At 40.4% G+C, this 26,257-nt stretch overlaps 1 protein-coding gene across 2 annotated transcripts in view; it reads left to right on the forward strand.

The window, feature by feature from the left end:
* Positions 1-26,257, forward strand: part of LOC102206784 (furin-like protease kpc-1) — a 200,413-nt gene that overhangs the window by 128,955 nt on the left and 45,201 nt on the right. For both annotated transcript variants that reach the window (XM_005741284.2, XM_005741285.2), the window contains exon 13: positions 12,792-12,905. In XM_005741284.2, the coding sequence (XP_005741341.1) occupies positions 12,792-12,905 (114 nt within the window). The remainder of the gene's footprint in view (positions 1-12,791; positions 12,906-26,257) is intronic.

Genomic DNA, 26,257 nt, shown 5'->3' on the forward strand with positions numbered 1-26,257 from the left:
TTTCATTCAACGATCCACTTTCGCCCTTCTCATTCTCCGCCATGCTTTTTCCGCCATCTGTGTATGAAAACAAAGGCATTGTGCATGCACATTTTACCCATATTCTGTCGCGATATTTCATTTTCTTATTGTTGCCCAACATTATACCGGTATTACTGTGAATGGTATGATATGGCCCAGCCCTACATAGGATCATTATTGCTAAAGTTTGGTGCAGTTAGGTGAAACTTTTAGCTTTATGTCAAACAAGCAGTTTTTTTTCTTCTTTTCATTTATTTTGTTAGTCATTATTTCTATTATAATAGAATCAGTTTTGTATAAAATATGATACAGTTTGTGTCACAATGCCTGTTTGCACTGTTTAAACGTTCAAAACAAAGCTGGGGTTATTTATTTACTTTATATTAATGATTTTAACAATTCACAGAGTCATTTAGTGGATGATTTTACGACTAAAAGGAACACATAAACAGATATAAACAGTGTTCTGTTTTGTTTTTCTACATTAAAATTCTACACCTCTGATACTTTCCTACCTTTTCCCCCCCTTGCTCTCTTCCTTTTCCTCTATTTGTTATTTTGGTCCCTCCTTTGATGTAGATCATTATTTTCTCCTACGCATTTGTTTTTTGCCTTTGTCTGAATCTGCAAATTTATCTCCTCACTCTTTTTTCTTCTTCTCACTCCTTTGTCTTGCCTGCCACTTCGTACAATTTCCCAAGCCCCCTTATTCTTCATCCCTCCTAACTCGCCAGCTGTCGGTGTGGCCTCGAGCCTGGTGTTTTGTGGTGGTATCGGGTGCGTCTACGCCTCCTTCATGTTATAGATGGTACTAGAGGCCGGCTTTACTGCTCCAGCTGTCATGCTGCAGCGTTCTCAGTCTCAGTCGCTTGGCTGTAAAATGGAGCGCGGGTCCCCTGGGCGAGACGACTCCCAGGACATTACTGTTAAAGGCTTTGTCGTGACCCGCTGCTACTGACTAAACTATATATCACCTCTCTTGCTCAGACCAACTGCATTCTGCTCACGTCTTTATGGAACTGGGTCCTCTCTCTCACTCTCTCTGTATATCTTTCTTGCTCTCTTTCTCACATTTGCTCTTTCTGTGTCTCACTCTTTCTCCCCTCAGACGCACACATCCATATATTCTACTATGCTCACTTTTGCACATTCAAGAGTATTTTTATCTTATCTTCATTAATCAGATACAACCTGTCTAATGTATAGCATCCACAACTCCCTGTGCCTTAGTATATGCAGACAATTTGTATGTAATGTGTATTTACACTGTATTGCCATCACATCCCATTCTTCATCCATAGGATGTTGACCAACCCTTTTTAACTACTTCAACTCTCTGGGAAGGCTTTCCGCAAGGTTTCGGAGTGTGTTTATGGGAATTTTGACCACTTTCCCAGAAGCACATTTGTGAGGTCAAACACTGATGTTTCATGAGAATGCCCAAAGGCGTTTTGACGTCAGGACTCTGTGCAATCCAGTCAGTTCTTCCACACTACATTTGCTCCTCCTTGTCTTTATGGACCTTGCTTTGTACACTGGTGTGCAGTCATAAGGGGCCATCCCCAAACTGTTGCCACAAAGTTGTGAGCAAGAAATATCAAAATTGTCTTGATATGCCAAAGCATTAGGAGTTCATTCCACTAAGGGGTTTAACCAAGCTCCTGAAAAACAACCCCACACCATAATCCCCCCTCCACCAAACTCTGCACTTGATACAATGCAGTCACACAAGTAATGTTTTCCTGGCAAACACCAAACCCAGAAAAGTGTGAATCCCCACTTCGGAGCCCACATCTCCACTGCCCTAGAGTCCAGTGGCGGCGTCCTTTACACCACTGCATCTGATGCTTTGCATCGTGCTCGGTGATGTTAGGCTTGGATGCAGCTGCTCAGCTATGGCAACACCTTCAATGAACCTGTCTACGAACCTGTTCTTGAGCTAATCTAAAGGACACGTGAAGTTTGGAGGTCTGCAACGATCGACTATGCAGAAAGACGGCAAGCTCTACAAACTATGCGTCTCGGCATCCGAGCGATGCTGGCCACGTGACTGTTGATTAAAAGTGTTTAGCCTGTTGGTACACCACTGTGCTTCTGAAATATCGCAACTAGTGCTGAAGAGATTCCTATGAAATCTGGTACAGACATGCATAGTTCATAGAGTATGAAGGAGGCTCTAACATAAGCTGGCTAACACCACTATATGTATAAGTTAGCAAAGTATTTATTACAATGCACAGAGCTGCTCGTGTCAAGTTGCAGTCAGTCTTTATAATATGAGGCAAATCCTTGATTCAACTGTCACCTCCACTATTAACACACATACCATCAGTTTAAACCTTTTTTTGCAGATTGGCTCATTGTGAACATATACGCAGGGTTATTGATACAAAATCTACCCATTATTGCTGCCTAATAATGATTCTATGCCTCTGTCAATCACTCTGTTATCTCCACCTATAATTGTCTTGAAACTGCACTCCTCATGATTGATTAATTGTTTTCCTGGAGTCGTGATCTTTTTTTTCAAAAAAAGAGATCATGACTGTCAAAAAAAACAAGACTGGCAATACAGAAGATTTTCTGCTGGCATTGCGGTCATGTACTCTCTTAAGTACTGATATAAAGAAGCTTCTATGGATTGCTTCCTGTGCTTTCAGAATAGCCTTCAACTTGTTCCTGTGTCAAGGTGTCAGTGTCTATGTTGGCCTGTCTGCCTGTTTTGCCATCCGTCTCCCTCCATCCATTTTGACGGCTGTCCAATGAACCATGAGACCAAATCAATTCTTCACTCATCCTGTTTGTCAGTCTTTCTGTCTGTGTTTGTTCACTTTATCACCGTGTCTGTCACTTTATCTCTGTTTCTCTCAGTCCATTTATCAATCTGTCTATCCATTTGCTCACGAGGAGATGGACATTGGGCTTTGCTGTGATTCCACCTCCTAGTTTGGACATGCAGTTGTCCACCTTTCTGTCCATCCATTTCAAGTTGACTATTTTGGCTGTCTAGAAAGATGGATTGCCTCCTCTTTAACCCGAGTCATACCTGTTCTGAGATCAGATCAGATCAATTTTATCATTTAGCTCCCTTTGCTCAAGTAAGAACTTGTAAAATCTCTTAAGCACTTTTGTCTCTTTGGGCAGTTTAGCCATCAGTGCATTGCAGCTCTAGGTGCTTTATGGCAAATTCATGCCATATGTTGAATTTTGATAATAGCATCCGTCTGGAATATAACGGCATTCGATCAGCTGTTTTATTAGTGTATTTTCTTTGGATAATAATAATATTTCTGAAAAGCTGGCTTTTTATAAATGTTGCTTAGACAGAAGAAAATCATTGTTCTTATGGTTAAGACCACAAATAAATGATTATTATGTGTCTAATCAGCTGCAATATAACAGTTTCACTTTGGACATGAAAATCATGTTCATCATTTTCTAGAATACTTTATTATCTTCCCTTTTCCAGTATTCTCTCTTTCTGTCTGTATCCTTTGAATTGAAAAGACAAATATTACATAAAACCTTCTCTCTGGGGGGTTAAGGGGTAATCAGCCTGTATTCTTATTGGTGCACATAAAAATAGTGAATCCACTCACTCTAATTGGTCTTTACTTAACCAGTGTGCCACATGCACAGACAGACACACACACACACATACACAAATCGTCAGCAATGATATCGCCGATATTAATGCCTACCAGCGAAGGTTAGTGTCATCTATGCCCTCTTACAAATACATACACAGCAAGAGGGGATTTTTTTAATGACCTACATGTGACGATACTGCTATTATACATATTGTAAGATACGTGTGGGATTAACATGCTTATAAAACTCATTGGCCTTATAGACGATACCTTAGATAGCCTGGCTGTTTAACATGCGAGTCACATTCATTCTTAGCTTTATTTCATTCATACATCACTGACAGGTTTTTGCAACAGAGAGGATTTAATCTGTTTTCTGGGCTGCCATGCTTTTTGCGATCATACAGTGCTCTAGTCTGTTCAGTCTGAGTGGAACATGAATGTGAGTACCACGCTTTATGTATCGCTTTGAATACTGTTTGCTCAGACACAAAAATGTCGTCATGGTGTGACCAAAGGAAAAAGCTGGCTGATGACTATATAAAAAACACCCGGCTTTTTTCTCCAAATAGTTCCTTTCATATTTCAGTCTGAACCAGCCAACTGAGTAACTAACTGAGAGACCAACATTGCCACCTCTACATGACTAAAAATAATGACCAGTGTACTAACTTTAATCAAGTTACGTTTCTGTGAAATGAGAAAACAAAATTAACTATTAACACCTTTAAAACAACAACAACATACTTCATATATTTTCCCACAATTTAAAGAGTTGGTCATTAGAAAATATGCATGCATACATCGCACATACAATATTCAAAGCTGGGAGCATATACATATTGACTATACACTAGAAAAGGAAGCAATGAATACAGAGACAGAGATATCTTTGATACAATTTTATACGTAAAAGGATTTTATTTATGTGCAAACACACATTGAACAGTATAATTCCCCAACTTGTTATGCAAAGATCCAAATATGCATGTTAAGCATATTAGCCGCTCATCTGTTTATGCGGCGTAAACACTCGCGCGCACACACAGAGAAGTATAAATCACACAAATGCAGACATACATACGCACTGGTCATGGTTCTTGCAATCATACAAGCACACACGTGTACACATGTACCCATTAACCACAGAACTCAGGGCGACATTAGTGGAGTGTGTTTAAAGGAGATTGCGGGCATGCAGTTATTGGACTTTGCCTAATTGATAAACCCATTAGTAACACTTGTTCAGATAACATGGGAGGAATCTCAGTCTGCTCACAGTCACTCCAAATGGGTTCACTTAGGCTTAGAGTGCAGCACATTAAGAGAAGATTACAGAGCGACGTGGAGCTTCTTGCCAGTCCACGCCTCGCTACTGTGAGATTAATAGAGATGAGCTAAAGACAGTGGCAGGGGTAATATTGGACTCTGACACTCCACAGGGTGGAGACAGTGTATATATATGTGTGTAACTGTTCAGCAGTTGATGTGTTGTATCTACGTTTATACGTTTCTCTGTATGTTTATACATCTGCGTATGTTTTTGGGTCATTGAGATAGACTGTGTTTCTTATATTGTGTGAAATGTGTCTGTATTAATGTGTTTGTGTGTGTGTGTGTGTGTGTGCACTTTGCTCCTGTTATGTGCATTTGCTTGTTTATGTGGGCAGCTCTGTGCTTCTCTGCAAATCTATATCTGCATGTGTGTTAGTTTCTCTGCTTTTCAACTAGAGCTGTGATGTAGCTCTGCAGATCTTAATGCGAAGTGTCCAAGCAGAAGATGTGCCGCCTGGGATGAGACAGTGAGGTTTAAACTGCTGCTCGTCTTGTACCAGCACATTACACCCTGCTGGCTAACAAGCTCCACTGTTAGTGATTTCTCCTTCAGTTACTGCAAACATAAAAAGAAAAGAACAGGAAAATCGCACATGCAGAGCTTCTGTAAAGCGAGCATCAGGGTGCATGCAAATGCTTCAGTCTCTTTCAGCTGCAAATACGTCTAGGATGCATGATGGAGTGGAACCTATTACTTTAGAGATGGAGGTGATAATGGTTAATGTTTGGCTACTCGCCATGTTTTCAATTTGAGGTTTATATTGAGAAATAGCCCAACCACCAATGAGTGGATAGCCATGTAATGTCTTACACTGAGCACCATTTTTCAGATTGACTTTTGTGGTTTAGGATAGATGAATTACTACCTAAATATACTGACAGATTTGATGCACACATTTGTGAACCCATTAGTTTTCATCAGAGGTCAAAATGAGGCCAAAATTTGTGATTGGTGTAGTTCATTTAAATTGGTTGATTTCCTGTCGTGGTCCACGCATGCATGCTCCACAAACTTTCAATAGGGTTGAAGTTGGGTTTTGAGAAGGCCAGAAGTTCAAGGTTAGCCCGCTTTATCCATCCTAAAACCAGGTTTGATGTCTGCCAGCGATCATTGTCCTTTTGGAACACTTTATTGTGTTTACGTTTTAACCGTCTAGCTCACAGATGTCGAACTCCAGGCCTCTAGGGCGGGTGTCCTGCAGGTTTTAGATGTGTCCTTGATGCATTATAGCTGATTTATATGGCTAAATTACCTCCTCAACATGTCTTGAAATTTTCCAGAGGCCTGAACTAATCATTTGATTCAGGTGTGTTGACCCAGGGTTTCATCTAAAACAGGGGTGTCAAACTCAAATACACAGTGGGCCAAAATTCAAAACTGGAACAAGGTCGCGGGCTAACATTAATATTTATTGAAAGAAAAATCTTCCTCCAGATTTAAGAATGAATCTCTTCTTATGGACTCAAACACGTTTTGCTGAAAAACTGAATATGGAACAAGCAAAGCTTAATACTAAACAATATATATATTGGCTGTATAATACCAGTAGGCCAGCTCTAATAATAATTTGGTATGGCTTCGCGGGCCAAATGTAATTAGGCTGCGGGCCAAATTTGGACACCGGCCCTCGATGCCTTGAATTCGACATCCCTGGTCTAGCTGTTGATTTGAGGTGAAGTTGAGGACTTCAGACGTAGTCCTCCTCCTTTATTATTCCACACATTTTGTGCTGTGTACTGAAAGCAAACTAGCGCCTGAGCATGATGCTACCACCACCATGGTTGATAGTTGGTACAGTGGTCTCAGGTTCGAAAGCCTCACGTTTACTCCCCCAAACTTGTCTTGTCCCTGTGGTCAAACTGCTCAATCTTTGTCTCAGCTGATCATATAATTTTCTCCAGAAGGCTTTTGGCTTGTCCGTGTAGGGAGCTGCAAATTTCACTTCAGCTTGAAGATGTCGGTGTTGGACCAGGGGCTTCTTTCGTGGTTGGTATCTTCTCAGTCTATGGCGATGCAAAACTCACATGCAAAGCTGCTCCAACAGCTTCCAGTTCATGGCAGGCTTGAGCGTCAGTGGTTCCAAAGTCATTCCTTAACATCCTAATTCATTTCCTCTCATCAAAGGGTGACAGTTTAGGTCTTCTTCTAGATCCTCTTTGGGGAAAAGTGGTAACAAATCAGAATAATTTCTACTTGTTTGATATTGGAATTAGCTGTTGTTTAGAAATGGCTCCATAAGACCACTCCATCTATAATTCTCCTTGTGTGTTTGGATATATTTGACTATGTATGCATAAATTTGACCCTGCTTGGATTCAAGAAGATCCCAAATGATTTTCCAACCCAGTTATTAATTTTTAAATCCATAAAGATTTGTACTGTACAGTAATTCTATCTTTGAAAAAAGAACAGTTAGAAAAGTAATAAAGGCCCAAATTTACCATGACATTCATGTTTATGATGAGGGTGAGGAGTATAAAAAAACATCATTACAAGTTACAATGTGTTAAGCTAAATTTGTAAAATTGTGTAAATCATAACCCAGATGGGAGTTGTAAAAATATTATTAATTGATCATGCAAAAAAAAATATATTGTCAAATCAACAAGACTTTCCTTTATATTGTGGGAACATGAAAGTGACAGATTTTTGGAAAACTGACAGTAAAATAATGGCTCTATTTATCTTTTCTTCTCTCTTTCCAGCTTGCAGCATTTGAAAGTATGGTTAAAAGAATTACATAGCTTGTGCTCCCTACAGTATTTCATTTTCAATGCTTGTTTACTGGAAGAAAAAAAATAGTGGAGAGTGATGCTTCTAAATGATCGAGAGCTGACATTGTTTTCCTCTGGGTCTTGCTCTCTCTTGCTTTCTTCACCCCTCCATCTTTCTGTCTCCTCGATTGCCCATATTTGCCGTTCTCTCTCCGGGCTGGACACTTTGTCCTCACGCTCCCTGTCTCCTTCTCCTCATGCCAGTCCTTCTCCTCCCCCTCCTCCTCTCTGCCTGGGCCCAGTGTGAGTGATAAATTATTCGTGGGCATGCTCGGAGGGCCCAGGGCTTCTCATTCCTGCACACAGAGGACTAGCATTGATCCAGCCTGTGGTTCAACTTAATTGGAAACCCAGTTATACCAGCTACAGACACACTTGCGCACAAAAACACAGCGCGCACACGCATGAACATGCACTCCCAGACACTCCACGTACAGTAAAGCCACATTCAGACACACATATGGACTGTTGTATGGTAGAGTATTACACCTGTGTGTAGATGCATGTTTGTTATACATGTTTAGTGTCAATGTTATTACACAAAACACACAAATGTGTCTCGTTTCTTCCCTTAATGCTTTGAAATGCGGCACAATTAACATTTTTAACTGTTTCACATCAGCTGTGTTTTACAGCAAAAATACTAAAAAACTCAAAATTTCATACAAGTGCGTATTGTATCTAAAATACAAGAATAAGTAGGTAAGCATACACACAGACACACGCACAAGCACACACTTTTTATAGCCACTAAGCCTGCATTCTAAGCAGCACTAAAGAGGAGTAACAGTCCACAGTGGAGCAATATGGAGGCCCAGGTTTATCGATTGGACTGAGACACTGACTATCATACAGCTAATAGATTACATCAGACACATCGAAGCGGCCCAGTCAATGAGGCCTGATCCTATTAACTGGGGATTTGTAAACAGTTGTGTGCTCACTGTGATGGCTGCTGTGCTGCTTTGTGAGCCTTGGCGAGGAGATGACGGCTGTTAGGGTTTGAGGGGCTGCTCGTATACAGCCGCACTCTGCCCCCGCAGACCAGCGATCACTCGGCTCCTCTATTCCGAATGTCGCAGTTTAGCTCACAGAAGACGACGCTGTCAGCAATTATAATTTCACACTAGTGAAAACAGCTTCGACAGAGTAAGATAATCCATGACAGGAAACACGAGTTAGTCCACGTATTTTCTTAGTTTGTTGTGTACGAGTTGTCATATGTTTGTCCTATGTGCAGCAGAAGTAATCCCAGCATTCTTTTCGAAACATTTCAGCTTAAAGGCTTAAAGTCAGAGCGGCATTTAAAAAGAAAGAAAAAGTTGGGATTAGTTCATTTCAGTAGAATCAGGTAAGTGCTGGTGTTGTGTGCAGTCATTGTGACGGAGTTAAAGTTACAAATACAATCTTTAGGAAAGTATGTTAACTGGAGAGCTTTGGTATCTGCCCAAACAACAGTCAATCAGTTCTCAGTCCCAAATCAGGACACTCTGTTGCTTGGTCAGGGTCAGCATCATGTTCTAACACAGCTGGTGTTTCCGAAGTGTAATATAAACTCTATAGTCAGACAGAGTTCAATAGGAGTCCCTCTATATCTGAAATGGACACCATGAGGCTCCAAGGAAAAAGTGCCCTGCTGGTGTTTTTACTGATGTGGAACATTTAACTGTGACAACAAAACTTGCAGATTGGAGATGTTTTCTTATAATAAGCAGTTAATGCTGTGAAAGAGAGCTTTGTTTTTTAAACTTAATAATGAAATGTGGTATCTTCACTCCCCAAATAGTGACTGAAAATTCAAGTTATAAACAAAAGTAAAATTTCAGTTTATAATCATGTCCCAGACAGGACGCCCGTCTTCTGGCTGATTTTCATGTAATCACCTGCTTTCTGTATGGTAAAATGGTAAACAGTGCCGTGCATGCTGGAAATAATGATAAAGGTACATCAAAAAGAATGAGATGCTATCATGGTACCTGTTGCATTAAAGTATGACCAGAAAGGCTTCTAGGCAGGAACAGTATGTGATGAGTCCAGAGATGAAACAGCATATTGCTGCTACCTTGACAGCTATTGTATTTCACCACCTAGTCCTTCACTATAAACGTCTACTGCAGCCTGTTTTGCAAGCTAGCACGAGTAACGGTTTTATCTGTGCTTTTTTGATTTCGTATATGACATTTGTAGATAATAGCTGATCGCATTTCTGGTGGGGATGCACCAAAATGTACATTGGTAATAGCGCTGTTAAATGGCATCAAACCAGATATGACATTTACTCACTGCAGTAGCAGTCAGTCTGCAGTTAAATGCTTTTCTAAGCGCACTAAAAATACAAAATAGTAACAGCTTCAAAAAGAATCCCCCTTAGACTTTACCATGTTGCTGCTACTTGATGCATTTCAACTTTAGACAATGTTTTCCCACAAATGTTTTTGGTTAAACTCTACGTGTGAGACTGGCTGCATCCATCCATCCCTTTTCTCCCACTTATTCAGTTCAGTGTCACGAGGAGGCTGGAGCTGCTATAGGGTGATAGGGGACAACTTAGACAGGTTGCCAACACAGAGAGGCACCAATAATCACATTCACACCTATGGCCCGTTTAGAATCACCAGTTGAACCTAACACCACTAACTGTGGACTGTGGGATTAAGCCAGAGTACCCAGGAAGAATCTACACAGACTCTGGGAAAAAATGCAAACTCTACACATAAAGGCTGTGGATGGTGGATTTGAACCCAGGACCTTTTGCTAGGCAACAGTGCTACCCACTACTCCACTGTTCCACCATACAATAGGTGGTCAAAAATATAAATACATCTAGGATGTCATAAATAATTAGTGGATTTACTAGAGATGTTGGCAAAACTTAGTTTAGAAACCATCATTAACTTGTATTGTTCTACTTTAATAGTGCTTTGAACTTGTGGCAACTAAACTAAAAGCAGTGGAAAGAAAGAAACGCACATCTAGCATTCCTACAAAGAGCTCCTGCAGCGAAAAAAACCCAGCCACCTCTGTCTGAAATAAACCTCACAAGTTAACAGCTCAGTTCATCTTAAGTCCATTACAGCATAAGCAATAGTTCTGTTTAACCAGCACTATGGCGGATGCTGGTCGTGGGGTTTTCATATTAATTTCGTGGCCTAAACCTATTCACACGTCCCTTCAGGGGCTGTGCTGCAAAGAGAAGTGAAAACACTGCGAAAGAGAGAGAGAGCGGGAAAGAAAGAGAGGGAGATAGCAGCACTGCGCTCTCAGCCAACAGTGTGTTTTTAAGAGCAAAACGACTTTTCCAAAATAAATAGATCTGTGTCGCTGACTGCTAGGAGAGAGAAAAGCCCTCGGTTCAATAATTAATTCCCGAGTCGAGAGTTTTGGAGAGCCGCTGATTGGGCTGATTTTTTCTTTTTTTTTATTCTGTTATGATACAAAGGAGGCCGTTTGAAGTAATTTGTCCCAGAGAGAGCAGCTTGGAATACCATACATGCTTTGATTTAGCAAAGCAAATTTAATTTTGTTTGCTTTATGCAAACCAGCCGGGGCCGCGGGGCTTTCTCTGATTCCACCAGAGGGGTGATGGTGGTGGTGGTGGTGCTGATGATAGAGGTGGGGGAGTGCACACAACGGAATCACGCTGCTGCCGCTAATATATAATACAGACCGCACACTCGCGCACAGACACACACGCATGCACGCGGTGAGCAGCAACAGTTCAAAAGTACAAAGCTTACACACCACCCCACGCACACACGTGCGCAGTCCAATCCCTTTGAAATCAAAGCTTAAAATAATTGTTTGTGCGTTGTGTTTTGTTTCATTCTATCCGTCTATTATTAGTGTTACTGGTATTATTCCTATCATGTTGTTTTAGCTGCTTGTTCGTGCTGCTTGCCAGGGTTTTGTTTTATGCTGCTAATGAAAGCTTCTCTCCCCGCTTTTGTTCTGCTTTATTTTTTTCAAATACGTGAATGGAATACATCTGTTTACATCTGCGCCTGATATTTCCCAAGATGTCTAACACCCAGCCGCACAATAATGAAGAGGCTACTTGTGGGTTTCTTCCCCCTTTTACTTTCCAAAGGCCTTTTTTTTTTTTTTTTTTTTTTTAAATCTCCACGTCTTAGTGCAGATTTCGCCGTTGACTGAGACGTTACACCTTCGCGCGGAGCCGGATGCATGCATGATGTGTTGCAGTTTTATCATTAATGATGGGAGAAATTAGCTGTGTAGTATACCTTTAATTACCTTCCTTCTATCCTTCTGTACTGGAGAAATGAGTGCCTGTGTACAGATGTTGAGGCACACAGCAGAAGCGTTTCTCCTCAGGAACAGGAAAAAAAAAGAAAAGGTGTTCAGAATGGGTAGCCAAGCGGTTTTCTTATGCTCCATTCAAGTCATTTTCTTAGGGAACAATAATGAGTGGATAAAGCAGAAAAACCCAATTTCCTTTATGCTTTTTATATCCTGAAAAAGCCCTCATTGACGACCCTTTGGTCTTTTGTTATAGAAAACTGAGCTAATATCCTCCAGCTCTCTGCACAGTTTAAAGGTCTTAATTGGATTCCATTAGTATATTGCTTGACATGACACTTGAGTCCGCTCCATTAGAATTCCCCTGCCCAGGATTAAAAAGAAGATTTTTTCTACATTCGACTCTCTTGGCTCTTTTGTTAAAGTCTCATATATTCTTTGTTGGATTCACAGTTTTTAGTGACACCATTATTAAAAATGTAAGCTTGACTTTAAGTAGGTGCTTTTATGTCTAGAGGACCTGCTATTAAAGGTATGGCAGCGTCTCATCGCGGCAGTTTATGTATCAATAAACCTTTGCATTAATACAGTGCAAGCTTTACATGTGGGCCTGATAAAGTGTGTTGTACACCCCATAAAACCGTCCTCCAGCTTTTTTTCTGCACAAGACTGGAGCGCTGAGCTCCCTGCAGGTCTCTTTTCAGAGTATCACGCAGAGTTGAAGTGTTTCCTCTGTGGTTTCAGTCGGTGTAGAACACAGGCCGAAAGGAAAGATGCGTTTGATGATATTCTGTTTTATGTCTCTTGCCCTAGTCCTGAGCTGACGTGGAGGGATGTTCAGCATCTGATCGCCAAGACAGCAAAGATCCCCGACCCTAAAGAGCCTGGCTGGAACATCAATGCAGCAGGATACCATGTTCACCATAGGTACCGTAAAACATGCATGCAACACAAACATGTGGCGTTACCACTGGGATTAGTCCCAGCAGTCTGCCAGCATCTCGCCTACTTAGCTTACTTGTAAACTAATTCATGTATTAATCAGTCGCATTAATCATTAGGTCTATAGATTTTTATGAGTACATAGCTGAAACACTTATTTTTTCTTACCCCAAGGTTGTGCAGACAGCACAGACTTTATAAAATCATTTCTCCAGTCCAAGAAAAATTGCAAAAATATAACCCCCATGGGCGTCATAAGGACCTTGAAATATTTGGTGGTGGGTGGGGATGGCTCTGCCCAGCCCTGAAATTTTTTAGATTTTCACCCAATAAATTTTTGAGCGTATACTGTATATGAGTACAATGAATGTAGTAAAGGTTCCTAAGATGGTTCCCTAGCATAAAGTGTAAAAAACAAAACAAGTGCAGTCTAACTTCCCTTTCATCTTCATTGTCATGTTTATTTCCAACAGTAAGAGGAGAACAGAAGAATTATAGCCGTGATGTAAATAAAGCAGTCATAGGCTTGACTGTACGTTGCCAATACTTCAAAATAAAATCGACCAATCCGGATCTCCCGAGCTTCTGTTTCTCTTGTGCGACAACGGCCCTGTTTGAGCTGTGACGAAAATGAACTGTGACAAACTGCGTTAACTCTGTGTGTTATCTATCTGATACCCTCCTCTTCTTCACCTCTCCAGGAGCTCTTTTTTGTGTCTCATCTCTCTGTGACACTCCTTATCTGCTCTGCTGTCTCCTCCTCTTCTCTTCGCCTCCTGATTAGATTATAAAATGTTTCTTAGTCAGTTTATTTTATATGTAGATAGACAAAAGGCAAATGTTGTCTTTTTCTTCTGTATAATCATATGGAAAAGGTTTCCCTTCATGATGTTTATATAATACAAAACCACTTCAGAACCTCTGAGCTCGATTGGCTAGCACAAGTGCTCTCTTGTTCATGAACCTCAGCTTGTAGATGACTCATCTGCTGCAACAGCAACAGGAGACAACGCCTCCCTCACCTCCTCTGACCTCACTTGCACCTCATTGCCTTATACCTCCTTTTTATGTTTTTTATTTTTAAAAAAGGGTTATTATAACTGTTGACATCAGCTGCCAACAATGACTCACTCAGCTCTCTCACTGTTTTCAGGTTGTCTGTCCCATTCTCGTGAACACAATATCTCGAATTTAGCATCAACAATAATTTGTATTCAATGATTAACTAATTACTTGCTGCTTGCCAGCATCACTATAAATATTTCTGGCAATAGCCCATAATTACCAAACTTCAAATAAATATCCAATAGGAAGAACAGATGACATCATATATCCACTGAATGATTTAAATAGTTTTGTGCATCTCCTGTGGCAGATGAATTGTACAGTCGCTTTATCTGTAAATATTCTCACTCTCCAATATTTGCCTATGTAACAAATATTTTATTTAACTAAAATGTGAAAAGTCATCTGGCCAAATAATTTCATTAAATTCATTTCAAATCAATTCAGTTCTGTTTATACAGTATAGCACCAAATCCCAGTAACAGTTGCCTCAAGGCACTTTACATTGTAAGATGAAAACCCTACAGTAATACAGAGAAACCCCAAACAATCAGAAGGGCCCCTTTGAATAAGCACTTGGTGAAAGCAGGAATGAAAACCTGCCTTTTAACAGGAAGAAACCTCAGGGAGGTTTTCAATTTGATACCATAAGTGCATCTCCTAAAAATGACCTTGACCTCACGGTTAGAGGTCAAGTTTTCTGAAAATCTTCTGAACATGATAACTCCAAAGAGATGTCATCTGGGCTCTCCAAATTTATACCATTCGTACATCTACTAGGAGACTGAGGGGTAGCACTGGCAGTATCAGTATTTTGGAATTTGTAGTGTGAACGATTAGTGACGTAGTTTCAGTTACTAAAAGTTGATATCAAATTACTGCGGGCAACGTTGTATAATGAGAAGTTGTAGCTGCTGTCAAAGGTACTAAAAACGTCACAATTTCGACTTAAAAGTTTGTGCTGCTGTTGTGTAACAGTCATATTTGAAACTTTCTGACCTTTTTCTGCATATTTGTGAATTCAGAAATTCAGCAGTATTTCTTCATTTCTAAATACTTGTTTTTACTGCTGAAAAGCAAAGTAGTTCAAAATCATTATCTCCTACTGCCTGGGATTGAATAATTTTAATTAATTACAGTTATTACTGGTGACTTTTTGCCTCAATTGTAAATAACAGATAAAAAATGCAGATGAACCATCAGCTGCTGCTTTGTAGGATATATGTTGCTTGTGCCGATAATAAAGATAATCTTTCAATTACGTTACACCTGTGCTATATGCTTCATGGCATCTTGTAGGCGTAAAATATAATACAGCAAGATAAAATATTTAGAGCATAAAGGAAGTTTTATGGGCAGATTTATAAAAAGTAGGATTCCATTAATTATACCTATGAACTACAATTTTTTCTTAACCATTGAAAACATCACTAAAACTTTGAAACTGCTATATTTAGAAGGGCACATCCTGCAAATTTGTCAGTCTCTATTTAGTCTGGGGCGTTATAGATACTTATGTTGGCCACTGAATCTATTGAGCTATATTAGAGAAATGAATTAATCTATTAAGTGGTTAGGCTCCGATGACCCATCGTGGCAGAACAGAACCCCAATGGTGATAGGGTTTAGGAAATGACTCCCCTGAAAACTAGATGTTGGTGGTGGTGGCGGCTTGGATGGAGCTTTGAGATACTCGAGTAAGGCAGAAATGAGGAGGAGGTGGGTTGCACAGGTGATATTCTGAAAGGGAGAATGTTGGAAGAGCGCTGAGATTTAAAGCACATAGAGTGGAGGCTCATTGGCTCAATGAAGGTGGGCAAGAAGATGATTGGACTAGTGTAATGATGTCAGCATTGAGTTTGATAGTGTGGGAATGTGGAGGTGATGCAAAGAACAGTCTAACAGCTGAACATCTGGGAAAGCAGTCAGGTGAGTGATTACAGATCTTCTTTTAAGCTCCTTTTGATTCATTGAGTATTGATAGTCTTGTCAATAGTTTTACTAGCATGTCTTTTATGTTTGTGCTCTTTGGAGAATATACTTAACCGACCACTGGGGATTTTTTTTTTTTGTACTGCAACAGCACAAGTGACCTCTTGGAAACACTGACAAGAAGGTTGGGTAGATCCACACCAAAGGGGGAAAACAAACCTGATTTAAACCGACTAAACACAACTGGTGTAAAAACATCTCAACCTATTCTGAACCAAAGTAGTCACCCCTATGCAGTCCCCTGTTGGCTTCACTTGCAGTGTCCATCTTTTATGTACAGTTTATATCTGACAGTTAACCTCTAGCAGTGACCTGATGTGTGACACTGCAAACAAGGCAGGCTGAAGCCTTCACTGTGGACTGGGAGCAATAACCACATATAGCCTCTGGCTTGATAAAAAAATATAAGTAAGAGAAAATCTCCAAACACATTAACACATATTAACATTTTATCTGTTTAACCTTAGTACTCAGGTGTTAACATAACAACCAGACTTCTACTACCTATCCACTGATGCTGTTTCCACATGCGCGCACACACACATACACACCACTTTTGTCTGTGCTCACACCTCCACACTCTCCTCATATATAAAGTGCTTCAACCACAAAAAACAGCAGTCTGTTTTATGACAGTTGAGACAGGTGATCTTGTCCGGGGAGGAGTGTCATTGTAATCCTCTAATGTTATTATCACACCCACAGCGTGTCTGAGTGTCCGTACCTGCAGTGATTTACAGACACAGGCTGGAGGGACTGGAGCTTCTCTCTCTCTCTCTCAGTGTAGAACCAGAGCGAGCGAGCGAGAGAGAAACCCATGCTCTTCTAGACATCCCATAAACGGTTTTACAATGCTTTCACAGTGTCTGCCAGGCGATGACATACCGGTAATCAGTCATAGTGTTAGTGATGCTTTTCCCTCCTCACCGTCTCACTCACCTTAAACTTGCTTCTCTTCATCTTTGCTGTAGCTAACACTCCTCGCCTCTCTTTGTAGTTTTTTTTCCTCAACATTCCTCTCCTCTCCTTTTCCCTTTTTGCTCGCTGTTATTCTCGCTCACTCCTTTCTTATTTCTCTCTTCCATCCCCTCTTTCGCAGCATGTCATGTCATAAAATAGATTGTAATTACTGTGTTGCTGTGAGAAGAATGGATTAATTAAAATATAATGATGCCGATCACACCAGCGGGCATCTGTTGAAATCTGCCCATTTAGGGGCTATGGCAGAGGACTTGTAATGCCCTGATCATACTGCAGCGGCCACACTAATTATAAAGAATGGTTTATTACATGCGTCAGGACGGGTGGACCAGGCAGTGCCACAAGCACAGGGTCACTTACCATCAATAAGGTTGTTGCAATACATTAAAGATTAGATGTGATATCTGTAACGAGAGGATCCAGGTTTAAGAAAATTAAAGACAGTCCTGAAGCGCGTCGCTGTATGAGGTTAGACAAGAGATGCTTTCATTAGTACTTGAGGTCCTGAGAAGAAGATGGCTTAAATAAAATCAAGAAGAAAATGATAAAGAGCAGAGTGTGTTTTCGTTATTAATAATATTATTACCATAAAATAGTCCAACTTTACAGAATTATGTTTCTAAAAGTAGGCTTTGGACAGACATAAAGTAGATCTGTTATACTAATTTCAACTTTAAATCTTTTTGGACTCAACTAGTGGAACTTGCATGATTCTTAGTGTAAATAATCCTTATTTATTCTTATGTATAATCTTTGTACTCGTCCTTGTTTCGTTTAGTCCATCCACTGTCTGAAACAAGCTTTGTCTCATTGGCTCACCTTCATAAATAGCAGGTCTGAAGAGCAGTTGTATGTATAAGGAGACCAAATTAAGGGTATCTGCTGTCACTGACACCATAGAGTGTAGAAAAAACTGTCTGAAACTGAGTGTTTAGAGCAATCTGAAGCCAGAGCTTATGGTTCACAGGGACTACATTCGAATCTGCTGGCCCAATTATTTAAAGCTTTGATCATATTTACAATGACCAGCCCCTAGACATGCATAGGACAGACATAAGAAAAAAGTATAGGGCCACTTTAGGAGTAAGCAACAATACTATGTTGTAGAAATTAAATTCACTGTTAGTTATATGGCACCAACTCAAAAAACAGTAGCCCCAAGGCACTTGATATTAAGATAAAGGTAAGGTAAGACCTTACCTTAAGGTATTATAAGGTAAGACCCAATCCCAACAGTTACACAGCTCCCTTTAGCAGAAGAGTCACTGAGTGGAAGGCTTTGGAACATGTGAAAAGGGCATAGATTTGGGAAAACTGTTTTCTTAAGTTTTCCTCCATGGCCATTCACACTACAACAAAATAACTAAGTAATAGATAAATAACTGTAATCTACTAATAGAAATTACATTTTTTTACACATCGCTTCCTTATAATTTAGTCCCAAAATGTTGTCCTGGCAAAAAATGAGTACTTAGCGACAGCGGGAGAAAAAACTCACTTTTAACTGGAAGTCAGCAGAACCAGGCTCAGGTAGGGGCAGCCATCTGCCACGGCAAGTTTGGGGTTGAGGGGAAAGAGAAACTGAAACTGCACAGTATTCATGCAGATCCGCGTCTTTCAGCTGATGCCTGTTCCTCTAAAATCAAGAAATATTTTTCTTATTGTCCAAAAGTTTCATTTTGTTACCGAAATCAGCATGTTAGTCCTCTAAATAATGACTGACTTTGCCGTGCTGTCAGCGCCAATCTGTCGCAAACTCGAGTTTCTTGTGAAGATTCAAATAACAGCTTTGAAGTGCAGTTTTTAGCAAACATTAATCAAACAGCATCAATAGTTAGAGGCTGTACAGCAGAAGATTACTGATCCGTCAGAGCGAGACGGTGTTCGCAGGATGGACACAAAACGCAAACAACAGAGCAGAACATTATTTCTTCTTTCAAAAAGTTAGCTTTCGCTTTAATTGAGGAAAATCAGAGTTGCTGGATGTAACCTCTTTAAAAGTTTTGTTGGGAGCATGTGCGGATTGGGGACAGATGGCTGCAGAGAAAGCATCGACTGCATGGCTTTGTTAAAGCTGCAGGAAAAATAGCTTCCTTATAGATGTTGGGTGAGTTGGCATTGATGTGTGTGTGTTGGGGGATTTGGTGGGGCGTTGGGTGGGTGGAATGGGTCGCACGCATCCTAGAGTTCCCATCTGTTTGACCTCCATATAGACTGGGAGCTTTCGTAAAAAGCAACAAAAAAAACAACTCTGATGTTGGGGAGCGACCCACCACCCTCCGCCTCTCCACCCTCTGCTCCCACTGCCATGACGACAATAAACATGTCAGCCGCCACACGCCACAGCAATCTGCAATCAGATTTACTGTGCATGAAATATGGTGGTGCTTTTATTGGTCCAAAGACTTGTCACTCATAATTTATAGGTTGTTGCCGGGCCGGCTGTGATGTCAGCCGGCTCCCAGCACCCTCAGGAGAATCAGAAGAGAGAGTGGGGGGGTGTTGGGGGGAATAGAGATATAAAAGGACAAAAAAACTGTGTGTATGAGTCTGAGAGGGGAGAGGGAAAGAAAGGTGATGGAAATGGGCGAAAAGACGAAAAAGGAATAGCACGCATCCATCCTGTCTCTCTCCGTGCTGAGTTTATCAGACTGAGGGAGTGAATTTGTCAGGTTTTTTTTCTAGGAACTCTACAAATGGATCTCCCTCTTCTCTCCTTTCCTTTCCTCTCCTCTGGCGTTGCTCTGTAGTCTTTGAACATTGACACCTATTGATCACATGGTCTGCGAAGGGAAGAAAAAAAACACAGCAACAAATCTGCGTTTCACATCTCCACTCGAAGCCTCTCTAACCTAGAAATAGAAGGAGGAGAGTCTGCAGCAGAGGGATGACGTACGGAGAACAAGCAGAGCGTCCAGACGGGCTTAATTTCATTTAATCTCTTCTGATAGCATAGGTGCAACTACAGTAATTATCCTGTGGGAGATTGAGATAGAAAATAACAGTGGTGGAATAGATCAAAGAAACGCTGCCCCGGTTGCAAAAAAAACCCAAAGTGAATATCAAGGAGAATGCACGAGTGGTGAAATGGTGTCTTTAAAAAAAACGAGGGAAAAAACTGTGGCATTAAAAAATGAGATAAGATTCAATCCCTCTTTTGAAAAATGATACTCTGTTCATGGAGAACTATTAGAATGTTTACATTTGCGGCATTTTGTTCCATATCAAAATAATTAATTGCCTCCATTTTCAAATTAAAAGTACATTACAACACAATTAAGGATGCAAATGAGTCTGGGCCTGTCGCGAGGAGCCAGAAAAAGTGAAAGAGTGACTGCGTTGATGTATGAGGCCTCGCGTGCCTTTTTGTGTATTAGGTGTGTCGCAATGGATCATTGTGCAGGGCTGTGTGTGTTTGCGTAATCAAATACAGAAAGAATGTGTCGTTATTGACGAGGAAGACTCAGTGTTGAAATTCCATCAGCCCGGGGACATAAATCAGAGCTCTGCAGTAATAAACAACAGAGTAATTAGGTCACTCTTCCCTCAGCAACTGGAAGAGCTATTCTTTTTGTTTTTAAGGCCTCTGCCGTGGTTTTGAAAATCACCCGACATGAACAGTACGCGCACTTTTACATGCATACACATACATATTTCTCTGTCTGTCCTCCCTTCTAAAGGCTCTGACCTCCAACGAGCCTGTTTCATGAAAGATTTCTACATCGTGGTCAGATCCAGGAACAGTAAAACATAATTTTGTCATAACCTTCCCTCTTCGGAGGGAAAACAGATATAAAAGTATATAGCCTGTGGTTTACTGCAAGTCCCCCTCACCCAACCTGGCTGCACGCAGGGGTTGATGGATGCTGGGCGTCGGCCGCCTTTTAATTGCTCGTAAATTTTTGATCCAGGGGAAAAAACGCGACATTCTCCTTGTCCCCCGGCGACATGGGTGACAGAGCTGCTCAGGAGGGAATAAAAGAACCTCGGCGAGCAACAGCGGGAGGATGGGAGGTAGAGGAAAAGGATACACACAGGCACAATGACACAGTTTCAGATATAAAGACACGCAGGTGCAGGAAGCATACTAAGTAGAAGGCCTTGTGAGCACACGAAGGACCTTTAAAAGCTATCGCTATGATGAATTTTTATACGGTAAAATCTTTTATACTGTCCACATCGACAAAAAGCAGTAACAGTTGTTTTCTGTTTATAAATGATGATGATACCAAATGCCATCCCTGGCTTCTAGAAATGATGTCTGTAGATATTTTTGATTAACATATCAAGTCATAAAGTCCCCACTGTCTAAAATATCCTGGTAGAATTCAGTAAACAAATGGACAACCACAGGTTTTGTGTAGATTCTTGTAAGCACACTGACAAGAAGAGAGCCAGTGAAAACTTGTAACTGCTGTGGTGTTAAATCATTTTGAGTGCAGATTTCAAAGGTGATCGCAGTATTGTAACACAAATGGGGTGAAGCCTGCAAGCTTAAAAGACAACTTGAGCTGTGCTGCATCATACACATGTAACATGCCTCATCCCCACCACGTGATAGACCACGTGGAATTGCACAATTAAGTTGCAATTTCTTTTTTTACCTCTGCTGTGTTTGTGTAAATAACACTTACATAGATAGCATTTTAATTTTTAAATAACAGGAAGTTTTATCAAAGAAAAACACTTGTTAGTCTTGTTCCATTACCTCTGTGGGAAAACATGACAGAAATTGTCCACGTCGAGCACTCACTACGTCTTGTGGATCTATGAAAGGAAACAGGGCAAAGAACTGAGGTGTAGTAGCCTGCACAATGCACACGCAGATCTTTTTTCTTCTTTTACTGAGGAAGTGTCCTTTAAGCGCCTGCACGACGCTCACAGTAATGAAGACGAAATTGAAAAATGGGCTTTAAAATCCATTTCTGCAGACTTGCGACTGTTGCCAAGCCTAACAGATGCTCATCTGATCGATTTCCTACCCCGTTTGTCTTCTTCCCGAGATGAAAGTATAAGAAGATAAATACAGGTTTATCCCACCATTTGCTTGTTCATTGCGGTAAGGTCCGACAACCTGCCGGGGATTTTGATTATTTCCTTCTTCCATGTCAAACTCAGCCTAGCATCAGATCCTATCACAATTTTTTTTCCTATTTTTTTCTATCCTCCTTCCTTCCCTCCTCCTCACCCCTGCTGTTCGTGTTGTTCCAGTCTCATTTGGTGGTTCTCAGCTCACCAGGTTTGGCCTGTTGTGATCTCTTCCCTCTCTCCATCGATTTTGCCTCCTCTACCTACACCGCCACTCCCCCGGGGCTGGCCAAATCAAGACACACGGTGATAATCCACAGGTCACAATCTGGACCCGAGTTCAGAGGTTGAAGGTTGTTGGTCAGGAGCCTGTTCAGCTCTGTGTGCGTGTGTGTGCATGTGTGTGTGTGTCTGATAGTAGGGATGAGAATGGCGATTAAGCTTCTAATCAGAATTATACTCAGACATAAATAGATTGACATAAAAACCTGCAACATATTTGTTATCAAATATAATTTAACATTTTATTTAAATTCTGTTTCTTGATGATTTAAGTGAACTAAGATGTTACTTTGTCACCCTTAAAAACAGTGACAGTATCCACTGTTGTGCTATAAATACAGTGGTTTGGTTGGTTTGAATGTGCATTCTAAGCAACTCAATTTTTTTAATAGAAAATGGAATTATGGCTGAGGTTCCAGAGTTTTCCTTTCTCCTTCATGATCGCTAAATTACAAGGTCTGATGACATAATTTGACAATCAATAGATGTCCTCATAGAAACATACAGAATCTGTAGGTAAGGGACGAGACTTTTGGTACAAGAAGAATTCAGGTTTCTGTTAGTAGTCCACTCGTAATCTAAACACGCTCACGTCATTAGCCATTCCAAACCCTTCTTCTTCTTCTCAAACACTGTGGCATGACTGACAGTTTAAAACACTCCAAATTCTTTCATCTTAAATGAAACGTTCAGTGTTCTCCAAAATGTTACAATAAAGTATAACATCCAGACATCCATGAAAAGGAATATTTACAAAGTTGAACAGAGTTAGTTAACAGTTAGCTCGCTAGTTTGTTTGTCACAATAAAATTTTGAAGCCACCGTCTTTTCTCTGGTGACAGTTTTGCTTTTAATTAACATTTTCAAAATGTGTATTTGTATAAAAAAAAAATTCCAGCAAGTCTTGGTCCTGATATACACCGGCTACAACAGCCAGAGTTTTGCCCATTGTCATCAAACATAGCCAGTGGGTTGCCAGATTTCATGGTAGTGATAAATAGACTTGTTCAGCATCTGGCTCTCCTCCCACTCCATGCACAGAGGGTTTTTTTGTTTTTGTTACAGATACCTTGCTCATTTAATTAAGATTATAATATTTTCATATCCTCCTATTATAAATACAACCGGTCATTTTAAAAGCTATATGTAGTAGAGTGATGTAATTTTTACTGACCGTACAGATATAGCTTTTGAACTGCTTTGCAACATCTTCTTTTCAAGTATGTAGTATATGAACACCACCTCCATTGGTAGACACAGATAGCCACAGGGTCTTCTTAGCGACAAAGCACCTTTTACAAAAACAAAAACTTAATCAGGAGAAAGTCTTATGTATAAAATCATCTCTGGCAAACGAAGAGTGAGAACATCTTAGCAAAAAAGGAAATATGCTGAGAATAAAGAAGAATGTTTAAAAAAGATATCGACAATGCATGTCTTTTTTGGAGCAAGAAAAGGTTTCATTTTAATAGAATGAAAATAGTTATCCAGATTCTCTGATATCGCTGTTACAGTTTTTCAGAGGCTAACCACCTTAGCTGCAGTCGTGCTGCCGGCTGACCGCCTCGCAGACCCACAGCTCTCTTCCACCGGCCACAAAGGGAAAGAGAGATGGGTGAGCCTGATCAACCCCAGTAGTGTCAACCCAATTACTCATTCTCTTAAAGGGCTATTAAAACATAATTGCCCAGCGATTTACATCCAAGTTAACGTGGCCCCGAGATAATTTATTATTTTCCATAAGCCCTATCTTTTGTGTGCCGACTGAAAGAGTGTGTGGGGGAGAAAGAGAGGGAGACTGTAATTTCCTGAGTCATGAAGAAAGGCATGTTGGCAGCCCAGTGTAATTGTTTAAACCCCACTCTCAGACACCTTCCAGTCACCCCCTTTTAATCCTCGTTATCGCTCTCATTAGCCTGGGGTCAGGGGTCAGCCAGCTCCCTCTAGAAACACAAACACGGCACTGGGAAGAGGAAGTCATGGATGGTGGGCTGGAGGAAGGACTCGGTGAATGGGATGGAGATTTTCACTTCAGTTCTGAGCATATTGTCTTTGCTTTATCCGTCTTTTTATTTGTATATTAGAGTTAATATTGTTTAACATTGTTTTAGGGTGTAAGAGAAATGCAACAGTTATGAAGGAGAGTTTAGGTGCTGTACCAAAGCATGTAAATGCCATAGCAATTAGAAATGTAATTGAAGTGTATGAAGTTATTAGAGAAGTTAAGCTTTCAGAAGGTCATTTTTGTTTTGTAAAAGCTGCATTTAATCTATATTCATTGCATCAAAATCCATTAATTTTGTGATCCAAACCTGAATGTGATCCAGTCGACTCCATTAGAATCCGGCTCAAGAATGGGAGAATTTTATGTGTATTCAAAGTAGGGATTTAATTCCACGCAGACAGACCAACAGATGTTGTTTCCAGCTAGACAGACAGACTAGCTCGACTAGCATTGCAAGCTAACACATTAAGACTTCTGGTCTTGACACAAATATTGGAGACGAGAGACGATGAGTGTATTTACATAACTGTTTTTCCCAGAAGCCACGTGCTGTCCTTTCCCCCTCCTACTCTGTTTTTATGACCAGGAGGAGTTATTCTTGTCTCTTAGTTGTAAACATTAGCACACGCTTTGACCATAGACAGTATTTAAGATGGACATAGCTTGGTCTGGAAAGCAAAGCCACTATTGACGTGTCTGGCTGCATTCATTGTAATGGCCCCCAAAGGGGGGCAAGGACCGGCGGTTATAAAAAGTCTTCCTATAAAAGTCTTGTGTAAACACTTACCTGACAAAACATTAGATCAGTTTAGTAAATTCTGGTCATTCAGAAAGCAGCATTATCTGGGTATGCTCAGTCACGATTTGTTAGCCAGTGAGCTTGCTGTTTCCAAGTTACCTCAAGCTACCTACATTTGCAAAACGCCAAGATGGCAACAGCGCAAAACCTCTTCTCGAGAGTTTAGAATCAGACTTGATAAACCTGTGGGTGACATTATGCTAGCTTTGTGCATCTTATATAACTGTCTATGACTTTGATGCAAGGGAGCTGGAGCTCTGACATAATTACCAAAGCCCTTTGTTACTGGCTCGGTGAACCTTATAGGGCTGCCAGACTCTAGTCAGCTGTCACATATGGGAAGCAAAATGCAGCTCTGTTAGATTAAAAGCAAAAATGGTAATTTTCCCTAAACTAACAAAAAGTAGATTTACTTTCCAAATGTGATATAAGAAAATCATGAGAAATGTGTAATTTGCTCTTGGAAGTTAGTTTTTAAAGTGTTTATGAAAGAAAGTAAAAACTACTAGACCAGTGTTAAGACTTTTGTTCTCTTCCATACTTACACGATCAGATTTTAAAATGCAGAAATTTATCCAGGCATATGTTTTACACAGTCCTCCGAAAGATTGCAGGAACATTTTTTAATTAGAGTACAGCATCACATCAGTTAAACTTGTGGGACATTGATCTGGTCAGGCATGTACCACAGCGGGTTTAAAACCAGTTTGTTGTTTTGGTGTTAATGAATTTAACAACAGGTGCACTAGATGGGCAACAATGAGAAAACCCCCAAAACAGGAATAGTTTTACATGTTGAGGCCACTCTTACCTTATCTGACTGTTTTTTCACTAGTTTTGCATTTGCCTAGGGCCAGGGTCACTACTGGTACATGGACCCTGCAGAGATTACACAGTTAGTCGAACTCCTCCAGGATGGCACATCAATACGTAGCAATAAACTAAAGCCCACGTCTACTTTATTAGGCTATAGTGTAGAGTGACAGAACTGAACACAATGAGTAACCTTTCATTTTTAAGTGCATGCAATTTAAAGTTTCAGAGCTCTAATGTGCAGCTGTCATGTTTGGTAAATGGTAAATGTATTAACAGGTATATTTAGGCCTTTTTTACTGCTTTGTGTGATTCTAATAATCAAATCTGCAGAATAATTTTCTGGAGCATTACTTGTGTTGCATTTTAGTG

The sequence above is a fragment of the Pundamilia nyererei genome, unplaced genomic scaffold, assembly GCF_000239375.1.
Source record: "Pundamilia nyererei isolate P.nyererei 1_Seehausen unplaced genomic scaffold, PunNye1.0 scaffold00109, whole genome shotgun sequence".
Classification (NCBI taxonomy): Eukaryota; Metazoa; Chordata; class Actinopteri; order Cichliformes; family Cichlidae; genus Pundamilia; species Pundamilia nyererei.